Source organism: Nuphar pumila, chromosome 5 (genome assembly GCF_984573655.1).
Source record: "Nuphar pumila chromosome 5, dmNupPumi1.hap1.1, whole genome shotgun sequence".
In the NCBI taxonomy this organism is placed as follows: Eukaryota; Viridiplantae; Streptophyta; class Magnoliopsida; order Nymphaeales; family Nymphaeaceae; genus Nuphar; species Nuphar pumila.
This window is the reverse complement of record NC_143253.1, coordinates 114,442,505-114,465,858: the sequence shown is the minus strand read 5'-3', so window position 1 is coordinate 114,465,858 and position 23,354 is coordinate 114,442,505. Positions and strand designations below refer to the sequence as shown.

At 37.6% G+C, this 23,354-nt stretch overlaps 2 protein-coding genes and 1 pseudogene across 2 annotated transcripts; 1 reads left to right on the top strand and 2 right to left on the bottom strand.

Moving 5' to 3' along the window:
* Positions 1 to 918: 918 nt before the first annotated feature.
* Positions 919 to 2,743, bottom strand: LOC149838230 (pentatricopeptide repeat-containing protein At3g16610-like). The gene is made up of 4 exons (XM_090008208.1): positions 2,157 to 2,743; positions 1,715 to 2,012; positions 1,383 to 1,621; positions 919 to 985 (listed from the first exon to the last, which is right to left on the bottom strand). Exons 1-4 carry the CDS (start codon positions 2,741 to 2,743, stop codon positions 919 to 921), a joined length of 1,191 nt encoding a protein of 396 aa, XP_089864334.1.
* A 2,738-nt stretch (positions 2,744 to 5,481) lies between these two features.
* On the bottom strand, positions 5,482 to 21,769 carry LOC149838228 (protein LAZ1 homolog 1-like). Its single transcript, XM_090006462.1, has 9 exons — positions 17,603 to 21,769; positions 17,310 to 17,366; positions 16,021 to 16,129; positions 15,745 to 15,929; positions 15,539 to 15,627; positions 15,054 to 15,309; positions 6,857 to 7,102; positions 6,105 to 6,483; positions 5,482 to 5,843 (listed from the first exon to the last, which is right to left on the bottom strand). The coding sequence occupies exons 1-8, from the start codon at positions 17,822 to 17,824 to the stop codon at positions 6,163 to 6,165; spliced, it is 1,485 nt and encodes a 494-aa protein (XP_089862588.1). The 5' UTR covers positions 17,825 to 21,769; the 3' UTR covers positions 5,482 to 5,843; positions 6,105 to 6,162.
* On the top strand, positions 17,336 to 17,411 carry LOC149838229 (small nucleolar RNA SNORD36; annotated as a pseudogene).
* Positions 21,770 to 23,354: the final 1,585 nt, after the last annotated feature.

Below are 23,354 nucleotides of genomic sequence, written 5' to 3'. Positions count from 1 at the left end.
TGAGGATGAAGATTTTCCCACCAGTAGGTCATTCTGCATATGCACAACAATGTTAACGGTTAATGTTCACCTTAGGAATTGCTTGTTTAAAAAGATTGTTATTTTCCTCCAAATACAAATTCTTACAGTCACCACCGGAGAATACCAAGTGGAGATGAACATTGTCTTAAATAAATCAGCATATGAACATGGCTCCAAGCATATATTCTCATATCTTACCATCTCCCCGAGACTAAATTTCCAGTAAGAAAATAAAGTAAAATCCAACCTTCAGAAACTCCACAAACAAAAGCCAGAGAGACCAATGAGCTTGCCCTTGCCATGTATGACCAGGCGAAACAAAGTCTATAAGGGAGAAGAGGAAATGCCTGATCCTCCTGTTAAATCAAAATTTGGTTTCATTAGTTCCTCCACTACCATCATTCTTCAATTCTCACCATGTGAATCATTCAGACCTAGAAGAATTTCAGTAGCTGTTTCATATAGGGAATATGAAAATGTACACCAAGTCTGTCACTTGGTAACAGAATCATCTCCATGCAAATACTGAAAGCTAGGGACTGCAGCTCCCTCTTCCTATTTGCTTCCTCTTTGTTCAGCATGCATGCCAAGTCACTTTATTATGAATAACTCCTAGCAAAAATTTGTAGTCTGCTCGACAAAATTCTCACTAATCTCCACAGGAGCATCTTCCTTCAGCAAAATGATGGAATCTATTTGCATCTCGAACAATGATTTCCCTCTTTATGATCATTGAGATGTACCTTGTCCATGTATGACAGTCACCACAAACTCTAAGGTTCTTTGTGATCCAACCCAAATGCAATTGCAAACCTCTCACTATGACCAAACATCTTAATCTTCATCTCTTTGAGACATTATGCAATACAGAGCTTGTATCTGGCACGTCCAAGTGTCTCAATCTGCACTAGCAATGTATGCAGCATCTGATATATCTGGGCAGAACATGGGTGAGATGTATCCCCTGCTAAGAACGCATGGACACTGCTACCAACTTCTATCAAACTATACCCTGGTGTTTTATACAGTCTTCTGTTTCTCATAACAACCCTCACCTTATCTACTTCACCATCTGCCGGATCCCGCATAGATATTAGAAAGCAATACATAAATTCCTGGATTCATAGGTTCTAGTTGGAGCAGTCTCGGCAATTTTAACACCCAATTCGCTCTTTTTATAAGTTCTGCATGCACTTAACATTGCCTCAAGCACAGCAGTTCCAGGTTCAAAGGGCATGCTTTTTATCATTGCCTCTGCCTCTTTTATATGCCCTGCTCGACCAAGAAGATCAACCACACAAGCATAATGTTTCTCACTAGGTTTGAGGCCATGGTGTCTCACCATGTGGTTAAAATAAAACCTTCCCTCGTCCACCCCTGAATGGCTACATGCAGTCAGAAGCAAAATGAAAGTGGTTTCATTGGGTTCAACTCCTTCCTCTAACATCTGATTATAAACATCAATAGCATCATAACCATGGCCATGCATTCCATAGCCAGCAACCATTGCATTCCATAAAAGCACATCCCTTGCAAATGTAAATTGGTCAAACAATCTCCTTGCAGAGTCCAATTTCCCACATTTTGCCAAGTTAACAACCTAAAATTAAAAATCATGACGAACAAGATAAGCATGAACAGTTCTCCCTTTTCTTAGAGATCATTTATGTGCACATGCATGCAGCAAACCAACAAGAGTGACAGAATTGGATTTGATGCCTTCAGCCTGCATTCCTCTAAAAACCTCCAATGCTTCATCAGCCTGGCCATTCTGCGGGTATCTAGCTACCATAGCAGTCCATGAAACAACATTCTTCTCAGGCATTCTATCAAAAACATGTCTAGCATTATGGATGGATCCACATTTTGAATACATGTCAACAATCGCAGTGCTGATTATGATATTAGGTTCTAGCCCCCTTCTTATTGTGCAACAATGCACACTTTTTCCATGATGCAAACTTGCAATTTCAGAACCACCTTGAAGTAAACTAACCAGAGTGGCACAATCAACAACAAAGTCCATATTCCCAACGAGAAAAAATGCATCTGCAACAAATCCATTCTACACAGAGACTGAAATCATAGCATTCCATGACACCAAATTCCTATTCAACATGCCATCAAAGACTCACCGTGAGCTCTCTACACCCTTAAGCTTTCCATACATATCAACCAAAGAGGTTTGAACCAAAACATCCCACTCCATTGCACATACACATGTATATCCATGAACCAATATCCCAAGCTGCAAACTCCCACCTATAGCACAAGCCTGAATCAAGCTTGTCATAGTCACAGGCCTTGCCCTAATCCCATCCATTTGCATCTCAAAAAACAATTCAAACACTTTCTCAGTATCACCATTGCGAGTATAACCAACAATCATTGCATTCCAACAAACATCTCTTTCAGGAATTTGATCAAACAACCATCGAGCATCATCGATCTCACCAAACTTCACAAGGAACCCAATAGAAGCGCTTACGAAGAAACGATCCTTCTCGAGCCCATAATCAAAAGCATCGATCATAATCTTCTTTCCATTCTCCAAATCTGACAAGTTCTCGCACGCCTTCAGAGCCAGCGTGCAAATTGAGCTATCAAAACCGAAGCCTTCAGAGCGCATCTGATTATACAATTCCAAGCATTTTGAGTATAACCCATTTTGGTGGTACCCTCCAATAATGGAGTTCCATAGAGGTATGTTTAGTTGAGGCATTTCGACAAACACCTGTTGCGCATCTTGTAGGCGTCCACATTCAGAGTAGCGTTTAACCAATTTGGTGGCAAGAAAGATGGTGGTGGAGAGGCCAATTGCCACAATTTAAGAATGGATGAATCGGATGGAGTTTGGTGTGTTGGAGAGCTTCTGCAGTAGGGATAGATAGCTTTTGACTATAGGTGGTACACAGTGGGGCTCTTCAATGGCAGTGGTGGAGAAGAAAGGTGGCAGGGGTATTTTGAAAAATATGGGACAGATGCAACCGTGGAAGTAGGATAAAACATGTGATTGAGGAGGGCATGCAAAGAGGGTAATTTGGGTAGTGTAGAACTCTCTCTCTCTCTCTCTCTCTCTCTCTCTCTCTCTCTCTCTCTCTCTTGAGTTTGAGTGCTACCGTTCCACCATGTGAACAAAAAGAAAGTAGAGGAATTGAAGAGTTTGCAACATACCAAGCACAGCAAGTAAATCTACACCATCCATCTTAAAGATGGACGGTGGTGGTTTGTATTTTATCACAAGGGCCAGAATGACGAGTTATGTCAGTATGGTTTGGTAAAGTTGAACGGTTCCCTTTTCTCATATGGAACTAGCCATGCATTCTTTTAAGGCTTTATATCACCGAGTGGTCTTGACTACAAATCTAATGAAAGCTACCCCCATCCTATGTCACAGGGATTCGGCTAGCAGGGTGCCGCACCCGCGTCGACGCGACTCGACGCGGGAGTGGGTGCGGGTGCGGTCAACCTGATCTTGGGTGCGTTGACCGCACCCAAGATCATTTAGGTCCATTTTTTTTGGATTTTTTTTTTTTAAAATTGCCTTATGAAATGGGTTGTGAAATTTTAAAAAAAAAAAACTGACAACTGCTGCTGCTCTGCCTTTTCAAAATCCTTTTTAGTAAAGGATTTTCTCTCCATAATAAATGATAATGATGGTGGTAGCCTTGCTCTCTCTCCATAATAAGTGATAATGATGGTGGTAGTCTTGCTAATCCTTCTTTTTCGTAAAGGATAGCCTTGTTGGCTATTAGCATTCATTGTTCTCCTGACAAACTCTTCTCCTAACGAGATAGAAGCCACAGTAACCAAGATCTGCTCTTAAGCATGAACTTGTTACAGATCGACGTGGCCTATGAAGACTAATAAACTTGTGAAATAAAATCTCACAAACCAGCATCCAATGCTAGAGCTGCAAATGGATTGGATTTGTTTGGATCTCTGATCCAAATCTGACATATTATTCTTAGACATGGATTTCAAATAACATCATATTGGGGTTGTACTCAGATCTACATGACCTGGTGCGCTATCGTGCAGCTGTATATAAAATGAAATTTGAAAAAATCTGCGTCGGGGGAACCCCCGGATATATATATATATATATATATATATATATTACATTTTTGCCCCTGCCGCACCCCCGCCCCCGCTCCCGCACCCATGTGACATAGCCCCCATCTTACCTATAAAAAAAAACAGCAAGTGCAAAATATCAAAAAGCTCTTTTTTTTCTTTTACATTATTGGTCCTGAACAAGATTTATTCATTTCACTGAAAAATCAGTAGGTGCACATCCCTCTAGACTCATCTTGCACTATCAAATCAAGTGATCAGATAGTAAAAAAAACCTGTAGACATTATCTACACTATCAAATTAAATGATCAGATAGTAAAAAAACCTATAGACATTATCACAATTGGTTCTTGTGGTTACAATGCCCAATAGGGATTATCAAGGAATTTAATCTTCAACAGTTCACAATGTACCAAAATTTCATGATCCAAATAATTGTGAATTATGGTTTTAATTAGAAAAAACATGATCAGTTACAATGTTGTCAATAATGGTTTCGGACCTGAATTGATTTTCAAATCGATTCAAAGAATCAGCTGATTCAAACTCGAGCCAAATCAAGTTGAGTTTGTCGTTTTTAGTTATCACTCCAATTCATCTGAATCTTGGCCGAGTTCTGGTTCAACACCAAGATATTTACTCAAGGATGTTTTTTGTGCCACCTAGTAAAGGCCACTTAAGTGTATTAGTTTAGGTTAAAGATATAATCCTCAAGGACCAGCTTCATCATATCCATATGAAGCAATTAGATATGGATCAGCATAAGTGGCCATGAATGCGTTTAAAAGACATCTCATCAATTCCATTGCACTTCTATAGGACCATATTGCAGGTTCTGTGTATTCTAGTAGTCTGCCAAGATCTACCTGATATACCAGGCTGAGTGAACCCAGTCTCTTCCCTGTTGTAAGGTATGATTTCAACGAGGAAAGACATTTGCAGGTCTGGACCATGCTGCGATTGGCCATTGGCAGTTTGTCTTGCCTCTTTAAACAAAAGAAATTGGCAGCCTTTTCTCCATATTCAGCTCCTCTTTTTTGGGGGTTTATTAAAACTGAGGCCAGATATGTAGCCTGCTCATATGCCTGAAGTCTGTTGACCCTGGGCATATTGAGCCCAAGCTACTGCAGCCACAGCTCTCATGCCAACCCAGTCGGCCCAGTCTATTGTCCACTCCAATATCTCTAGACATTCTAGGGTTACGGCGTTTGGTTACAGGTTGGGCTACTTTGGGCTTTAAACTCACACTTTGCTCCATAAACAACACCCCCACCCACCCTCTCTGCTGTTATTGCTCTGAGCAAATGCACAAGCGCAAATCATCAACAATTCCCAAGGCATTGTAGAAGACTGGAGACTTGATTAAGATGAAACCAAGAAGCTTGATGTTTTGAGGAATCCATATATTGCAGAACCACCCATATTCAGAGGGTGTGTGGATGCACATCTGCTACAGAATTACAATTCCGAGAATCAAAGCAGTCATAATGAATCACTTAGCTTCTATTTATAACCCCTTGACTTTACAGGGGAATTCACATGTAACAGTTAACAGATGATGAAAAACCAATTCTGTGGTTAGTCGTATGTGATGTACCTGCCCACTGAAAGGCATGGAAATTGTCTTTGCAAAGCTGCAATTGATTAACTCGTTCCCGAAGTGAGGAGCTACCTCAGCCTTTGCCTGGTCTGTGCCAGAGGCCTACAATGATATTCATGTCAGAACCCATGTCTGTATGTTATCCTGTAAAGAACAGTAAAACAAAGATGATTAGAACATATTCTCAGCATTAATCACATGTATAGAGATTAGAGACCCCATAATCATGGTTGTGTGCTCTTAATACAGAGAACATGTCCCATTTCAGTCAGCATTTTACCAACATAAGTTTCTATGGAAAGACAAAGGACATCATTCAGCGTCATTAAAACGAAGACAGAAGATGGTGAAAGGCAAATGAAATGCAAATGTATATTAACTCCAAATTGGATATGAAAGCAGCACCTGAAACGCAGTGGATGGATCCCATTGTGTAATGGTTGTGTAACTAATGATCAACCCATTACATCCGCCTAACACGATGGGATCTGTTATTTGTAGAATCACGTGTACTGTCATGTACTCTAGCATGGTTCTGGCTTCTGTCCCTTCCTCCCAAACTGCCGTCGCTGAAGCTTTCATGAATATGACTGTTCGCTTCAGAAAACTCACCACTCCAAGAATGCATTGGAATAAGATAGTTGTCATCCTTGGAATTTTTCTTCCGCCTCTCAAGGCGTTTCACATTCTCAGATATCTGTGAAAAAGTTTCATTTATCCGTGTGATCCCCCGCTCTACTGGCTCTACCACGTGCGAAACAGTAAATTTCACATCGTTAACCATCTGCATGCAGAAAATGCATCATCAATCGTGATGAACCAGATAACTCAATGACTATACAAAATAATGTCAAAGCATCAAACATCAGGACTTCAACCAGGAACTTGATACATTTAGGTGCACTATGGTAGAGGTGGATTCACCAACTGGAGATCTAAAAAGGCACGCTCCAGACTGGGCCAAGTTAGTCCTTGTCCCGCTCTGCAGGATCATCAGAATTATGGGTTCAACAGTTCAAGTCTGTTCTGGTCACATCACATCTCGAGTTGGGACACAAATTTGTGACTGGCCCAAATGCAGAAAGAACCTAGTCTAACACTTGGTCAATTTGTTGGCCTGAAAAGAAAAAGGAAAAGAATTGTGGTGGAAGACATACTATTTCGCCACTTCCCATCACAACATCACGCACACTTTGTCCAAAATTTAATCGATTATGTCTGTCATCAGGCCGAGCAAACCGCATCCTAGTTGACCTTTCACAGTCTCTCAGCTCTTCCAAATCTGGTGGAGCCTCAAGAGATGCATAGTCAGCCATCACAGCAACATTGCGCACACACCTTTCCCCACGCTCATAAGGCTTTGCTGGGAAAACATAAAGGTGTACGATAGCAGCTATGCCCATCTGGATTAAGTTGAGCACACAAAACCAATATCAGAAGAAAGCATAATGGCACGTTAAGCAGCATACAAAATAGGAGATAAATAAAAAACAGAATGAAAAAAGGCTACACACTGACAGATCCTTGATTTACTTCAAATTAATGAAATAGATTTCAAACTTGTGCATGAGCTTCTACCATTCTGACTAAACTTGATGTACTTGCCAGGAAATTAGAATACAAAATGAGTTCAAAAAACTGAACTGCTGAAATGAAATGGGGATCTTCGAAACACGAGCTTTGATTAACAAGAGCAAGTGTCAAGAATGACACTAAAGCATAACCCTTAAAAAGGGTATAACTGGAAACAAAATAAAAATAAAAATGTATTCTTTATTGATATGAAAAACCAATTGCTTAAGAAGCATTGGAGTGAAATACAAGAGGGGCTGCACCCCTTTATATACACAGCTGAAAGAGGACTCAATAGAGCTGTTGGGCACAGTCCAACAGCTCTATTTAGAGCTGTTGGAATGTGTCAGTCCAACAGCTCTATTAAGAGCTGTTGGACTGTGTCAGTCCAACAACTCTATTGTTAGTCAAGTCTGGACAGGACTTGACTAGCAACAGTCATTCTAGTTCAAACTGAACTAGATGACATAAAGACAAAAAATAAAAATAAAGGAAAAAAAATACAGAAAAGAAAGAAATTAAAAATGTATTTATATATATATAATAATATAATATTATTATATATACATATATGTACAGTTTTACATTTTAACACTCCCCCTCAAACTTACGGTACAATGAGCGAAAGTTTGTCTAAGAGAAAGTGAAATCGGGGAGCAGCGAGAGGCTTTGTAAAGAGGTCTGCTAACTGATATTCTGAAGTGACATATGGCAGATCAATTATCCCGTGTAGATATTCCTCTCTGACGTAGTGACAATCCATTTCGATGTGTTTGGTGCGTTCGTGGAATGTTCTGTTACTGGCAATGTAGATCGCACTTTTGTTGTCACAACACATTTGTGAAGCCTTTGTTGCTTCAACTCCCATGTCAGCAAGCAGTCGTCGGAGCCAAACTACTTCCATGGTCGTGGTTGCCATGGCTCTGTATTCAGCTTCGGTGGATGAGAGAGATACCTTCTGTTGCTTTTTACACCTCCACGAGATTAATGATTCCCCTAAAAAGACACAAAAGCCAGTGGTTGAGTGTCTGTTATTGGGATCACCTCCCCAATCAGCATCAGTATATGCAATTAAATCAAGAGAAGAGGAGGAAGATAAGAAAAGTCCTCGTGAAAGAGAGGACTTGATGTATCTGATAATACGCATGACTGCTCCCATATGAACAGAAGTAGGAGCATGTTGAAATTGACTTGTTGTATGAACAGCATGTGCTATATCTGGTCTGGTAATGGATAAATAGGAAAGTGCCCCGACAAGCTGTCTGTAAGGAGTAGGGTCTGCAAGAAGTTCTCCATCATCAATCTTCATTTTAACATTAACAACTTCTGGAGTGTCAACTTTCTTATCATCAGTAATACCAGACCTGAAAACAATATCAAAAGCAAATTTAGTCTGAGATAATAAATATCCTCTAGGAGAATAAGCAACTTCAATGCCTAAAAAATATCTCAACAAGCCCAAATCAGTCATTTCAAAATGAGATTTAAGAAGTGTTTTGATTGTTTCAACTCCTTGTTTATCGCTTCCGGTGATGATCATATCATCCACATAAAGAAGAAGCACAATGATTCCTGCATCAGAATTCTTAATAAACAAAGCAGTGTCAGTTAAACAGAATTGAAAACCAATATCAATCATAACACGACTAAACCTATCATACCAAGCTTTTGGTGCTTGTTTAAGTCCATAAAGAGCTTTTTCTAAGCGAAGGACTTTACCCTTAGGAATACTTAGACCAGGAGGGGGTTCCATATATACTTCTTCAACTAGCTTTCCATTTAAAAAAGCATTTTTGACATCCATTTGAAAAATAGACCATTTTTTGATAGAAGCTAAGGCAATTAAGGTTCGGACAGTAGTCATACGAGCCACCGGAGCAAAGGTTTCTTCATAATCAATCCCATATTCTTGGGCATAACCTTTGGCTACTAAACGGGCTTTATATCTTTCAAGAGTACCATCACTCTTGGTTTTAATTTTATAAACCCATCGACATCCTATAGTTTTCTTCCCTGGAGGAAGATCTTGAATATTCCATGTAGAAGCCTTTTTCAAGTGCATCTAATTCAACTTTCATGGCTTCTATCCATTTGATATCATTTTTTGCTTGAAAATATGTGGATGGTTCTTCATATGAGTGAATTAATGCAATAACTGCCCTATATGTGGGTGAGAAAGACTCGTATGATACAAACTTTTCTGGAGGCCTCGAGATTCGGGATGATTGTCTAGTTGGAATGTTAGAATATTTCTCAAGTGCACATGGAGTATTAGACTCTTGTCGCCTGGAATATTGAATACTAGTATCTCTATGAACTTCTTCATTTTCAACATTAAGATCAATAATTCTTGGATCATCATCAAAGTTACAATCAAGGTCATATTCATCAGATGTTGATGTTAGATCTAGCAAAAAGGAGTACTCAGTGACGTCTTTTAATTTTCTAAAATTAAAGAAGCTCTCCTTTTCAAGAAAGGAAACATTTCTAGACACATATAGTTTATTATTTTTGAAGTCAAAACATCTATAACCTTTCTGGTTTTCAGCATATCCTAAAAAGGCACAGGGAATCGCACGAGGGGAAAGTTTATCATTTTTGTCAGTAAATATGAAACATTTGCACCCAAATATTCTTAATCTAGAGTAGTCTGGAGAAATGTTCATAAGTTTTTCAATGGGAGTGATATTTTGTAACGAAGAAGATGGCATCCTATTAATGAGATAGGTGGCAGTTAAGGCAGCTTCTGCCCAAAAGTCTTTAGGGACTTGATTTGCTATTAATAAAGTTCTAGTGGTTTCTATAATATGGCGATGTTTTCGTTCTGCCAGTCCATTTTGTTGAGGTGTATAAGGACAAGATCTTTGATGTGTGATGCCATGCAATTTAAGATAATTTTGAAAATCTGTGGATAAAAACTCTCCCCCTGAATCTGTGCGAAAAATAGTAATATCATTTTGAAATTTGTTTTTAACCATATTATGAAAAGTTTGAAAGTATGAAAATACTTCAGACTTATGTTTGAGAAAGTACATCCACGTATGTCGGGAGAAATCATCGACAAAAATAACATAGTAAACAAATCCTCCTTTAGAAATTACTGGTGCAGGACCCCAAACATCCGAGTGTATTAATTCAAGTGGTCTTGAAGAGAAAAAGGTTCTGTTCTGAAATGGTAATCTTTTCATTTTGCCGAGAATACAATCTTTACAATCAAATGATTCAGAGTTACAAAATTTCCCTAGATTTGGAAAATGTTGGATTTTGGCTATATGTGGGTGACCAAGTCTCTTATGCCACAGTTCCAACTCTATTTTTTGAATATTATAACAAAAAGCTTTCTTCAGCATTTCCAAAAAATCCATGTAATAGAGTCCTCCTTCTCTATGGCCTTCCCCAATCAGCTTGCCTGACTGGCGATCCTGTACCCAACAACCATGAGAAGAAAAAGAAATATTACACCCATAATCAGAAATTTGAGATACAGATAAAAGATTTAAATTTAATTTGGGAACATGTCTAATTTCTGGAATAAAAAAAAATTTTGTTTTATAAATTTTTTCAAAATCTCCTATTCCTTCTATTTCAAGAGAAGTCCCATCAGCAGTAAAGACCTTTGACACACTTGTTTTATTTTTAACACATTTGGATAGACTTTGATTATTTGGGGTCATATGAAAAGATGCACCAGAGTCAAGAAGCCAAGAAATTTTACCTAAATCAGAAAAAGATGAGGCTGCTGCGCCGGTTGAAGCTTCAGATGAGGAAGAGGCACCTTTGATGAGAGGCTGAAGGATCTCCATTAGTTGGGCCAGGGAAACTGGTGCATCCTGATCTTTAGGCTCCGATCCAGCAATTGCAGCTCTTTTTTCTCTCAGCTCCTTAAGTTTGGGACATTGTGGCCTGTAGTGTCCCGGTTCATGACAGTGATGACAAATAACTTTCTTCTTATCATAGTCACCATTTTGTCGGTTAAAGTGAGGAGGCCTATATGATCGAACATGATTCCCTGGTCTAGACACGGCTAAAACGGAATCATCTTCAATTTTTAAAGAACCTTTCCGGAGACGATTTTCTTCCATTGTTAACTCTTCAATAGTTTCAACAATAGAAGGAATTTTTCCCCGGTGAAGTAGGGCCGATTTAGTGGTTTCAAATTCTGGCCTTAATCCAGTGATAAACTGGTAAAATTGTTCAACATCGAGTTGTTTCTGACGAAGCTCGATGTCTTCGGCACAATGCCACTTTGGTTCTAAAAGGGAAAGTTCTTCCCAAAGTTCGGACAACCCATTGTAATATTCACGAATAGTTTTGTCTCCTTGTGTCATCATTCGAACTTTTTCTTGGAGGTTGCACATGTGTGCAATATCTTTAAGGGAATACATATTCTTAAGGTATTCCCATGCCTTATCGGCATGATCAAATTTGGCAAGACTTGAGCATTTTTTAATGTCAACGCTATTGATAAGCCATGACATTATCTTCGCATGAGATATTCTCCATTCTTTCCATTTCTTCTCGTATGAGGCAATAGCCTTGATTTTCTCTTCTTCCGATAGAGGGACGTCTTTATCTCCCTCCTTTTTAGTAAGAGATAGCTTAGGTTCCGAATCGGAACCATCCACAATCCCCCATAAGCCTTTTCCCCATATATGGTGCTTCATGATTGAAGCCCATGTTACATAGTCCTTCGCTTAGTTTCATAGGCATGATGGTGACTTTATCATTGTCATCCATCGATTACAAGGAGAGAAAGAATAGGGATAGAAGAGAAACAAGAAGGAAAATGAGAAAGAAAGAAAAAAAAACAATACAACAAGATGTGAAATCTTCTCCAATGAAGTGATAAAACACTTTTCTTCAAGTGGCGAACACTTTTGCAAACGGGCACGAAAACCGAGGCAGCTTTTCCTCAAGATTTAGTACTTCCGCGGCTTTGATACCATGAAATGAAATGGGGATCTTCGAAACACGAGCTTTGATTAACAAGAGCAAGTGTCAAGAATGACACTAAAGCATAACCCTTAAAAAGGGTATAACTGGAAACAAAATAAAAATAAAAATGTATTCTTTATTGATATGAAAAACCAATTGCTTAAGAAGCATTGGAGTGAAATACAAGAGGGGCTGCACCCCTTTATATACACAGCTGAAAGAGGACTCAATAGAGCTGTTGGGCACAGTCCAACAGCTCTATTTAGAGCTGTTGGAATGTGTCAGTCCAACAGCTCTATTAAGAGCTGTTGGACTGTGTCAGTCCAACAACTCTATTGCTAGTCAAGTCTGGACAGGACTTGACTAGCAACAGTCATTCTAGTTCAAACTGAACTAGATGACATAAAGACAAAAAATAAAAATAAAGGAAAAAAATACAGAAAAGAAAGAAATTAAAAATGTATTTATATATATATAATAATATAATATTATTATATATACATATATGTACAGTTTTACATTTTAACAACTGCTGCCCTCAAAATCTACATGAGCAGCCCCTGATACAAAACCATATATAAAAGAAGGAATCCCTACCTGAAAAGGAAATTTAAGTTTACTAGTTATCACCTATTGCGCTACACCACCATAGTATGTCTAACAAATGTACCCAACATGACAGAAGATATTCAGTGGACACAGACAGATTGTTATAGTTTTGCAAGTTGTAGATCAAAAGGATCTAAGAGAGCACAAAGTTAAAGGGTCTAACAATGAAACCACATGATGTTAAACATTTACGCATGTCAAATATCATAGTGATCAACATGTCCTAGAATCTGCTCTGTTTTATTATCACATATAACCATGTTAATCTCTTCACCTGTTCATCCATATCCTAGTGACGTAGCTGACCCCATGTCTGCATCAAATGATTTAAGAACTAATAAGCATGATCTACAAGAACAACATATGGATCACATAATGTAACAACTTGTAATGATTCTGCAGTATAGCCAAGCCCATCAAACAACTCAGCAATTAAATTGAGTCAAAGTTACACCTAATCATGCAAAAAACCTACACTGGAAATTGCATATCACTTGGATAAGTATCAACTTAAGGGAACTTATTGTATCAAGAGAGATGAAAAATGACTACCAAAATAATGAAATGAAGCAAGGCAGTTAACATGTCATCTTCATAAATACATTGCATTTGCCTAAATAACTTTTCTCTTCCTCCAAAAATGATGGTCTTAATTTTTTCTTGCTCTTTTTAATTTTTTTTCCTTTTTTGTGTACATGAATCAAACATAAGTTCCAGCCATTCAGATGTTTCAACAAAAATGGCAATACTCACCCCATCTATGGTTGTCTCTTCATATGAGCATCTTGAAAAGCAAGCACCAGTGCCACAGCTACAAGTCTCTTATCTCATTTGATCACAGCCAGGGAGCAAGACAATTTTGTTTCACATTCTATGTTACCGTGACACGGAACCTTGGGTGCCATACCCATGTTGACACGTGTCGACATGGGTACTGGAAACTGGACACAGCATTTGCCATGTCCTATATTATATTTATATTATGTATTATATTTTGCATATATAATATATATTTTAGATATATAATATATATTTTAGATATATAATATATATTTTCCAGTACATATTTAGCCGTGTCCCGGTACCCACATTTGTTGGAATTGCCGTGTCGTACCCGCACCCGTACCCAGGTGACATAGTTCACATTACATCATGCACTTGTCCATCCAGTAGTATTCCCTTTGTATACTGTTGTCACTTCCAACTGGAAACAGATCCAGCATTGTCATACACATGAAATGTGGCCACATTTTGGTCAGGGGAAATATCTCTGACATCAGTTGACAAGAATCATACAGATCGCTTTAGATCCTCTCTCCACATGTCAGTTTTTGCCATTCACCCAAAAAATCAAAGATCTTGAGGAGGATAGTCCATGACTATGAAACTGTCCTCTATGCAGTCACACTCTATGCTGAGGTCTCCCCACAGGAGAGTGATGTTTCAAACGGGTTGAGATCAGGTGATATTGAAAATCACCACCAATGGCAATTTTTCCAATATCCACCCTCATTATGATGATATGGAGCACCACCATGGGGAGTCCTTTTAGGCTCCTCTCAAGGGCATTTTCGTACCACCTTTTGGGCTCCCTCAAGGATATTTTCATACCACCAGAGCATCTTTGTGGTACGGACATGCCTCTGTACAGGATGTGTGGTGGATATTGAAAATCACCACACCTTATCCCAACCCTGTTTCAAACTGTCCATTAGATGGAGCATGTAAGGGATGGTCTTGTCATGCATCAGATTATCCAGAAAAAATCAAGTAACCATTGGGCATCTTGTCATTCACATTAGTTACAAGGTCTAGACCAACCGTGTCTTCTCATGAAACTCCCCTCTTTTCAGCAAAATCATGCATGGTCTCAATAACAAAGGACATGGTTCCTTCCCCATTAGTTGCCAGAAGTTAGTTGGAGATCTATACTTTAGCCATCATATACAAAGCTGATTCTTACCAAAGGCTAAGTCAGATGTTTCAAGCTAATGGTGTTAAAGGGTATACATGGAATGATTTCAACAGATTTGCCATATAAAATTCTCTAACAGAACACAACCTGCATGTAAACAGACAACTGGAAAAAAAAATCTATCTTAAGAATTGATCTGGAAGGTATCGAGTACGAAAAGGCCAACATATAATGTTCAACAGGGTTTGAGAATAGAATTGAATAATACTGAATATGTCAAGGCTACATATGATACTCAAAAGCATGTCGAGTAATATACACACCTCAATGCATATGAAGTAGTCCTGAATCCTTGTCTTGAGCTCTTGAGCCAAAGAACCCCTAAAAGCCCCCATAGAGAATAGGAATGCAACAGCCACACCTTGCCACCATGTTAAGAATACTATAGACTTGAACACAAGAAACTTCGCCAAAGGTTTGATGGACTCCAACCTGTCTTTTGTGACAGAGTAAAATTGTACAAGGCAATACAATGCCCAGGTTTGGCTGAAGTTTAGAACAACTGCAAGGTAGGGATAACTGCAGGTGACATTAAATTGCAATTGCTCATAATCTACCACTTAATCAGAAAAAAATGGCACGATATCTCAATACCTACTGCAACAGATAAATGCATTTACTGTGTAATAACCACTTTAAACATCACACACAGAAAAGCAGTCAAACCAGAAGATGCAATAAGTAATGGCAGAATCTTATGAGATACCAATTCATAAAGATAGTAAAAGGAATGAAAGCTTTATCTTACCCATAGTGCCAATCAAATTTCCCCTCTCCATATATCCCAAAAAACTCAAAAACAATGGCAAAAAATGCACAAATAGTCTTCAATATCATCTGAAAAAGCAGCTTAGATGTCAAAGTACAATAAAAACATGCATATGTTAAACAGCTAGCAGGCAACAATAAGTTGAATATGAGGATACTGATGAAAGAACAACAATGAAGACATACATATTGAACTATGCCAATTTTTACAGCTTGATAGAAATCAGGGCCAAGATACCAGGGCTTTATAAACCAATTCAAAGGGAATGGATGCTTAACAACTCCATCTGCATATGATGCTTCCAGAAGGGGAGTCATGGAACCTATTGTGTCTTGTCCCTCCATAAACTTGATAGTGCTCTCCTCACCACCTATACAAGAGAAAGAGAGATAGAGTTAAACTACTAAAATGAAATAAGAATATCTTTAAGAAAGAAAAAAATTCAAATAGAATTAGTGTACCTAAACAAGCTATTAAATATCTCTCAAAACAATACAATGCAAAAGCTTCATAGCAATCGCGCATTATTTGACAATTAAATGCCATCTTTGAGTCCAATAATGAAATGAACTGCATCCAAAAAATAAAAAGAAAATAAGGAGCACCTCAGTTCAAAGGTAAGAAAAGTTGAACACATTCAATCAGTCCTAACTAGCAATCATTACTTTTTAGGAAATTGCCTAACATCAGAAACATAGGGACCAAATAATGTAATGGAATAGAGATACAAGTTATTGATTTTAGATCTTAGTGATTGGCAGTGTGCGGGCCTGAACATACTCAGAATTTTAATGGGTTGCTAATGTGTTTTCAATGGTCCATAAGACACCTTTTGAAATCAGAGTTTAACATGTTAATACTGGTTAGGCATGTTATTCGTAAAGCTAGTAATGGCACTTGGAAAACATATGTTAATAATGCTTTTACAATAACACTGCTTTTTGTTGCTATGTTTGAAAATAGAGGATGCAGTTGTTAAGTTTGAAGGATCCAATCAAATCCACATAATATACAAATGTCAAGAACGAGGGTAAGAAATGGGAAAGTGTAGAAAAGCCAGGGTATCTTAAAAACATACTAAAATGTATAGGGAGCTACAAGGCACAAAAACTATACAAGTCATCTATTGCTTCTCTAGCCAAAAAGTGAATGACTGCACTTGCATGATGACATTAAACCTTGTGCAGGACAAGGTAATGATATAACCAAACGAAAAGAGTGAAAGACCCACAGATTAGTTTTGCACACAAAAGTTGTTTCTGTTATAGAGATTAGTTGAGAAACTTGGAAAGAGTATGAAAATACTTAAAGTTCCATCAATTTCTTATCAGATTAACCACATGGTATAAAGCAGCATAAGTTAATCAATAAGTAGATAACAGACTAAACAAAGTTATAACAAGAATGACATATAGAAGCAAAAAGACCCCTTGATAGGAAAATATACATGAATACATGTAAAACTCTACTGCAAACTCAAAATGTAGGTGAACCATCCAGGGAATATGAGAACAATGTTCATACTACAGATGCAAATAAATTAAGCCACCAAAGTTCAGACAGGCTTTGAGGATAGAAACAATCCAGGCCTGTCAAGTCATGTCAGGCATTCTGTCTGATGCCAACAGGCTAGGAATGGGCATGTACCATAAGCAGAACCCTTTCTTATGAGTATCTTTAAATCTAAAACTTTATAGAATACTCTATATCGGTAAAAGTCATTCTACAAGACAAAGAACATCGATCTTACTGATTGTGTAGCATAAACAGGAACCATCAGAATGATCCCGATCAGAAATTTCTGCTCCTGAAAATTCAACATTGATGTCTAGACATTATAACTCTGACTAAAAGAGAGGCAGAAAAGCATCATTGGTTGAATGACATCCAAAAGAAGAGTATATTGCAAAAAAAGATTGTGGAAAGCACAAAATATGAATGTGAAGCATAAGATCAAGACAAACGATGACTTATAAATCTACTTTTTTTTCAACCTCTACAACTGCAAATGATTGGAAATAAGAGCAAGGGATAACGAAATACCTCGGGCTGATTGTACATGTTTAGGTGCTCAATGATAAGAAACAAAGACAATGCAAGGGCAATGAGCACAAATATTCCAGCACTAACACTTGGCCAGCTATGCAGCAACCCTGCTGATCCATCCACACTGGAAGACCATAGTCCTCTTGATCCACTTGATGACTCAGCTAAAGCAAGATGAAGAAGAAATAACAAACACCAAGCTCCTCTCCATGCCATCATGAATGCCAACTTATGAAAAAATGAGCTCCAAAGATCATGGAAATTTAACACCCTTAGTTCCCATCAATTTGACTCTAAAGCACTTTGTGTGATAAATGCATAATGGTCATAAGAATTATGGAGTCCTTAACCACTTCCAAATTAAACCACAATGCAATCATCAGAAAGAAATGATTCAACCAAGCAACAGAACACACAAAAACAGCATACAGAAAGCTATTTTGTGATAATCAGCACTATTGTATATCTAGTTTCCCTAGAGGCATGAACAACTTAATAGGAATCTATTTGGTCATCTGAGAAATTTATTTCGCAAAGATGGATCAAGAAGAGCTTCAGATTTGATGCATATAATGACCATGAAAAACCTGCAAATAAAAAGTAAAGCCTGTTAGCTGGTACCACGTGTAATGGATTTCCAGCCACTTAAAGCCAATAAAAGGAAGCTAAACACCAATAATAGAGAATATATCCAAGAAACTACTAAGACAATAGATATGAAAAACATCAGAATGTTTATTAGCTAGTGGTTGTCACAGGTTCATTGGGCCTTCTAGAGACTGCAAATTAACTTGCACAAACTCATATGTATGTATGTGTGTGTATATATAGGGTTAATCTAACATTAAACTAGTTGTGTTTAACATTAGATGGATTCAACCTTATGAAAATGATTAAAAAATCCTTAAAAGAATGGTACCATCGGAAATGCATGGCTACTTTTTAGGGCATTACAGATCTGTTGAACTTGGAGGGAATTGAAAAGTCAAACACCTTTTTCCAAAAAGTAACTTTATGAATTCATCAAATTTACTTTTTTACCTCAAAAAGTAACCATACATTTTTAAAAATGACACTCTTTTAAGGGTATTTTAATTCTTTTAATATGATTGAATTCATCTAATGATAAATACAACTAGTTTAATGTTAGATTATATATATATATAAATGTTTGTATATGATTATGTGCATTAAAGTAACCATACATTAAAGTAACCATACAACTAGTTTAATGTTAGAATATTGAATTCATCTAATGGCTACTTTTTAGGGCATTACAGATCTGTTGAACTTGGAGGGAATTGAAAAGTCAAACACCTTTTTCCAAAAAGTAACTTTATGAATTCATCAAATTTACTTTTTTACCTCAAAAAGTAACCATACATTTTTAAAAATGACACTCTTTTAAGGGTATTTTAATTCTTTTAATATGATTGAATTCATCTAATGATAAATACAACTAGTTTAATGTTAGATTATATATATATATAAATGTTTGTATATGATTATGTGCATTAAAACATTCTTGATCTAAAGAAATAAAGCATGAATACCACCTTAAGTACAAATTCTTCAACAACAATTCAAAATCATTATGATTAAAAGCATTACAAATAAATCTAAGTTGAAAAGTGAAATCATATGTAATTAATGGCAAATCTAAAAAAAACACAAATAAATACAAAGCAAACAATCAAGATCGCAAAAAATAAATAGATAAAGTTAAGGACATGGTATTGATTGCAATGTTGTCAGTATCAATTGCAGACCTGAATCAATTTTCAAAATGATTCAAAGAATCAACTGCTTCAGAATTGAATCAAGCTGAATCAGTCAATATAGTTTTTTAACTTAAAAATATTATAAAATAAAAAATAAAAATATTAAAAAAAGGTATATTCAACCCCGCATCAGCCCAATTCGAGGTGAATCAGGGTTGAATTGCCAATTCTATAAGGGGGACCAATCGACCCCTTTATTGAATTGATTGTGGGCCGTTTGCAATGATTCTGACAACATTGGCTGATTGTGTCGTATACAAGTTTGACTATGTCCGTGAAGTATTGTGCACTGCTGTGCCATGTTGACATGGTATACACATTCTAAGTGAAGTGTCTGTGTGACATAGATTAGATAGCTTCACATTACTTCATTCATATAACTCCTCTTTCTTACTGCAATCATATTCTACTGACGATTAAAATAAAATGGTTGCTATATCTAGATATATACATGCACAAGTTAAACCTACTAATGTCAATATAACATAGAATAGCTACAACATAGTTTCATAAGTATAACAGTCACCATATAAATAATGAAGCTGCCCTAGAACACTGCAATCACTAGGCACCTAGCAACCCACCATTGATAGCTCATGGCACAACAGCCCTGCAAGCATGGTGACGATGGGAGAAAAAGATGATTTGTGGTATTGATAAGGTACAATTGCAACAAGCATGTCACATACACAAATCCAATGTGTATCGAGGCATTATCAAAACATAGAGCAAACAAAAATACAAGCATAACCCGAAGATCTATCATCTATGAGAAGATCAAGCCATTTGCCTTCCCATGCTCGTGTGCATCCTTCTCGATTACCAACCATAAACAACAACAGTGACCTTACACCTCGAATACTTGTTAATTACTAGCCAGCAGACTTGCTATTGTACTTCTTTTCCAGACACCCAAAGCACCAGTAAGCCCAAAAGCTTATAATCACACTTGGGTTTCCAAAAAGTCTTGATGACAGTTTGCCTTTTCATATAAATTACCAATCTAACATTTCCATAAAGAGACCAAAATGACCAACACATGGGGAACGTTTGCCTTGGTCACAAGTTTCACAAACTGTGAAAGTTTGTCCCTAAGAATGTGCCTGAGAATGTTCATTTTATGATAGACATTCTCAAGGACAAATTCTCATGTTTGCTTTTGTTGTGTAAAAATGCACAATTCTCAAGGACAAATTCCCATGTTTGCTTTTGTTGTGTGAAAATGCACAGCCCCTTCCCCAGGAAAAAAAATGTCAACTCATTGCTTTTATGAAGGCCCAATGGATAACCCCATGAAGCCACGATGGCTAAAAAAGATGACAAATCATTCCTTTTTCATATTCACAAGGGAATCATGGTCACAGGCAAACTTTCCCATGTTTGCAACGCCATGTGATTCGGTTGTGATTTGGAATCACAAGAAACTGCAAAAAATTCAGAATCACAGGCTGTTGCAAACGCCTCAAGTTCACCATCCATTACAGAAAACTGATAAATGTAAATTAACTGCATTTTGTGAGCCCTTCCACCTTCAGTTTGTTGGAACTGTGTCATGAATGCAGCCAATTCACACAATCTATTTCTATGGTACTCCATCCTTCACAGCCACTAAACAATAACAGCACCATTGACCTCATACCATCCATACCCGATATTACACTCATCTAGGCATGCCAAAGTCAGAAAAACTCGCCAAAACATGATCTTGATAAGAGGCCGAGCTTTCCCATAAGTTAGGCATTCGACCATTCAACAAAGAAACCGAAATACCAACTGCCACCGTATATTCTACAAAACCATTTCCTGTGTTTTAAACAACTCACCATCCTCAGCAGAACCCACCACGATCGATGTCGATTTCCGCAATCTGTTGCTATAACGGGAATCATCCCATTCAAAATCAAACGCTTCCCATAAACAAAAAACAAACAAACAAATGAAAGCATCTTTTAACGACTCGGCACGGCGGCGACTCAAAAGAAAAAGGGAAAAGATAAACAATTGATAGCATCGTTCACCAAATGAACAAAACCAACCATACGAATCAACGGATCATTTAAAAAGAGAATCTTAGAGCAACAGAAGAACAAGAAGGAAAGAAACCCTAAAAATTGCCCTAAAATTCCATATACCAACAGCCTTTCTGATTCCATAAACGCTCCACAAAGAACAATCGAGAATAACAGCAGAATAAATCAATAATCCATTCCCAAACCTCATCAGTATGCGATTTCGCTACTCAATTCAAAGAACCCCTAAATTGACAATCCCAAAACGAATTTTATTTACCATTTTAATTGGCGAAAAAGAAAATCGAAAGCAAGGGTCCAAAAAATTCCATCTTCCAAAGAAGAAATAATTAAGAAAAAAGGAAATTAGAAGCCCCAGAAATTTACCTGAGAGAGAGAGAGAGAATAAGAAGCAATTCTCTCTCTCGGACCTTTTATTCCATTTCATTATTAATTTGGTTTTACATTGAAAATATTTCCGTGAATCAAGTGTAATATGAAAAATAAGCCAATTGCTCATCCGCCGCCACGTGAAAAGCCAAAAAGGTTTTTTTTTTCTCCACATTTATGTCAATGGGTCGGGTTTGGCTCCGATTCAACAAAAGATTCTATAATCGATTAAAAACAGGTCGGATTTGGGTTTTAGTGTGTTATGCTTCGAATCTCAATCCGACTTCAAATACGATCAAACCCGGAAGCTGAGTACATGTTAAAGCGTCTCCACTGAGGGTCCAGATGGGTCTTTTATGGGCTATATCATAGTAGATCGGATTCGGAATATTGGGTAACATGTCTTGATACGAATTCATATCAGTTGGTTGAATTTGGATCCAAATTAGCATATTAGATTCGAACCAAAGGTCCAGCTGAATCTGATCCGTTGGCTCCCCTAGACTGATACGTACTGGCAGCTATTTGGATGCGATTCAGTCGCTAATACTTTTCTTGTCCATCTATATCTGATCCGAATCCGATTCATCATATCCAATCACATCAGGTTCAGTAGCATCCACATCCAACCCGACCCGACCCACATACATCAGTATCTATTCCATACAACCAAATGGCAGCTTATATATTCGGGGCTTGATTTTTAGATTTCATCTACGTTGCCTTTTTTTATTTCTCTTTTATTTTATTATTATCTCATTATTTCTTTTTGTCTCCTTAAGGAAGCAACTCTCCTGGACCTGCCACGTCGGACATGCTGACGTGTCACGTTTACGAAGGAGTGGATCCGTTGGGTGGGGAAAGTGACGTTGGATATACTGGCAGTTTTCGGTAGACTAGTAGACCTTGACGGTTAGTTCTCCATGAAAATGGATCGGATCCTATGTTTTTGAGGCTGATCCACGTCCAGCTGCAGTATGGTCTAATTGGTTATATTGTAACTCACCCACTAGGCATGTCAACTGATCGGGTTTGGGTTGGATGTCCAAACTGAATGTGCATCTGAATAGTCAGATTCGGTGAACAAAGCAGCATCTGATTAATAATCAGGTCCTGATTCAGTATGCATCTTTGCATTTGGATCCTAATCTCATTCCAAACTGAATCATAATGCAATCGATAATCCAAATTATTACATGTAAATCATATCTGACTAGTTAATCGATTCAGATACGGTATTACATATTTCCATCTGAATCCCAATCAACAAGATCGGACTAGGTAGGATTCAATAATGCCTAGATCTATACCGGAACATCCCTACACAACATACACATGACACTCCACATGTTTTTTGGCTGGACGGAAGTGGGACACCTACCAAAATGGCTGATTCCAAACCCAGATCCAACTAAGAGGTGTTGATATCGGATCCATTTCTGGATCTGACTGGATCTTTTATAAGGAAAACTATACCTGGATCCGATAAGGATTATGTAAACCAAACCCGATACATATATAATAAAATAATATTTTAAATTTTTGTATATAGTAAAATTGTGGATCTTA